Source organism: Penaeus monodon, chromosome 41 (genome assembly GCF_015228065.2).
Source record: "Penaeus monodon isolate SGIC_2016 chromosome 41, NSTDA_Pmon_1, whole genome shotgun sequence".
Taxonomy (NCBI): Eukaryota; Metazoa; Arthropoda; class Malacostraca; order Decapoda; family Penaeidae; genus Penaeus; species Penaeus monodon.
Genome location: NC_051426.1, coordinates 18,835,764 through 18,838,263, shown reverse-complemented (window position 1 = coordinate 18,838,263; position 2,500 = coordinate 18,835,764). Strand labels below are relative to the sequence as shown.

The window sequence follows — 2,500 nt, the reverse complement described above, 5'->3', positions numbered from 1 at the left end:
TAAGTTAATTCTGCGACCTATCTTCATGAATGTTTCAAGCTTTCTACTCTAGTTAAGGTCGACCCAAATGCTCCGCCCCTCCCTTCAAGCTTACCTTGAACAGCAGGAGCTTGGCGATGAAATCCTTGGCCTCGTCCGAGATGTGCCTGAAGGCTTCCATGTCGAAGCTCATTTCTCCCTTCTTCACTCGGGTCAGCGTCTCGCGGTCGTTCTCTCCCCTTTGGAAGGGAAGGACGCATTAGAAGCATCAATCGAAGCATTATATAGATTAGCATTGAGGTCAAGAAACAAGCTAATTATTTTCTACTTTCATTGGGATAGAGATTATCATTCACTATTCGCCTGCCATAAAAAGATGGTGTATCCAAAAACACGCAGCAAGAAATGTTTGCTATTTGCCCTACCTGAATGGTGAGGTTCCTGACAAAAGTAGGTACGTGATTATGCCCAAAGACCACATGTCAGCGGCATATGTCACGCCCTCGCCGTTTGCCACTTCTGGTGCCACGAACTCGGGCATGCCTGAAAGAGTGCAAAATAAAGAATGCTCCAGTATTCAAGGTGTGTCGTGGCTGAATATCCAAATTACCAACACAATTATCATTACTGACACATGATCATTATCATTATCGTTATATACTTCTCCTCACCGTAGTCCAATGGCGCGACCTTGCTGATGCGGATGTTTCTGGCAAGGGAGAGGTCGCCGATCTTGATTTCGATGCCATTGGGACGCGTTAGGAGGATGTCTCCAACCTGCCGATCGGAAGGGCATTCAATCTCACTGTTTTAGGAGCTTTAATCTGTGCCTACCTAGCCACTGGGTGGGCAGGCCAGCCCAAGTCAGTGCTGGTCCCAGAACCGGGTAAATGGAGATGGTGGTGACTCGATAAAAACACCGGGCGGAAGCAACGGCAAACCACCGCTCTAAATTGCCAAGAAAATCACGGAAATCCATGATCAACAACGTCCTTGTAGGACAGGGCACTTAAAAAAAAATCTATCTCTAAACCAAATAGTTAATGTATATATCCAGATATAGAAAAAAATACAAATATTCTATTGACAACGCCTTCAGCATAGTATATTTCATTACACGTGATACTGGTTTAGGTTACACACGGAAACGAAAGACAGGTTATACAGTATCTACCGTAACAATTGTCCCATTTCTCTTCCATAACTGACTTCATGCTGACTAATTATCATGAAGTGAGATAATAGGAGCAGAATACTTGGGATTACAAAAATATGTACACAAACAGACTGTTCACTACAGCAAACATGCATATGTGTGTGTGTGTGTGTGTGTGTGTGTGTGTGTGTGTGTGTGTGTGTGTGTGTGTGTGTGTGTGTGTGTGTGTGTGTGTGTGTGTGTGTGTGTGTGTGTGTGTGTGTATGTGTGTGTGTGTGTGTGTGTGTATGTGTGTGTGTATGTATATAAATGTATATATGTATATATATATACTTACATATATACATATATACATACATACATAAATAAATAAATACATACATACATACATACATACATACATACATACATACATACATACGCATATAGATAGATGTAGTTATAGATATAGACATAGATATCACACACATCGAAAATTCTGTTTTCAAATCTGACTAGAGAAAATGTGAGAGATTTTTAAATCCCTGATCCAGGTACTCACGTTAAGGCCGAGGTGGGCGATGCAGCGGTCGTGCATGTATTCGAGTGCGCACAGGATCTGGCGGACGTAGTGGCACACCTCGTACTCCGTCAGGTACTGATGCTGAGTCAGAGTTCCGAGCAGGTCTCCTCCGCCACATCTATGTCTTGTTAAGTCAAAACGTCGACACAAACGATGCCGGCATGATACGAACAGACGCATATCATCTCAATTGTTATTTTCCTATCTTCTGTAATGGAATCCATTCTCTCTAGTACGAGTGAAAGCATTATTCTCAACGCCCCTCTCGTACAACATCCCTGAACTGCATCTTGGCAAAAGGCTTTAGGTGATATGAATATATCTCTACTTTATCAAGGCCAACTTTTCATGATTAGCAAGAATCGCAAATCACAATAAAAGGCGCAGCAAATATTAGCATTCATGATAATCTGTATCCGAAAATAAGCCCAGTCGCAAAATTTTACAATGTTCACATCTTACGATGACAGTATGATTCAACAGCACACCGGTTTCTTGGTTAACTTCAGCTTTGAAAAAAGGTAAACACACTTCTCGAGCAAATCACCATTTCATTAGAAAGTATAAGAAGTTCGGTATTCGCCCACTGGTTAGTAATTCAACGTATCAATAACGCATAGAATAAACTTTCCTTACGTCCTCTCGATGATTCTCTCTCTCTCTCTCTCTCTCTCTCTCTCTCTCTCTCTCTCTCTCTCTCTCTCTCTCTTTCTCTCTCTCTCTCTCTCTCTCTCTCTCTCTCTCTCTCTCTCTCTCTCTCTCTCTCTCTCTCTCTCTCTCTCTCGAAGACACACACACACACA

The 2,500-nt window shown here is 42.2% G+C and overlaps 1 protein-coding gene across 1 annotated transcript in view; it reads right to left on the bottom strand.

The window, feature by feature from the left end:
• LOC119598604 (obscurin-like) overlaps window positions 1-2,500 on the bottom strand; it is a gene marked incomplete in the record, with an annotated part of 290,330 nt that overhangs the window by 17,989 nt on the left and 269,841 nt on the right. Inside the window, 4 exon segments of the mRNA XM_037948278.1 lie at window positions 95-218; window positions 405-522; window positions 651-756; window positions 1,677-1,815. Coding sequence (XP_037804206.1) covers window positions 95-218; window positions 405-522; window positions 651-756; window positions 1,677-1,815 — 487 coding nt within the window.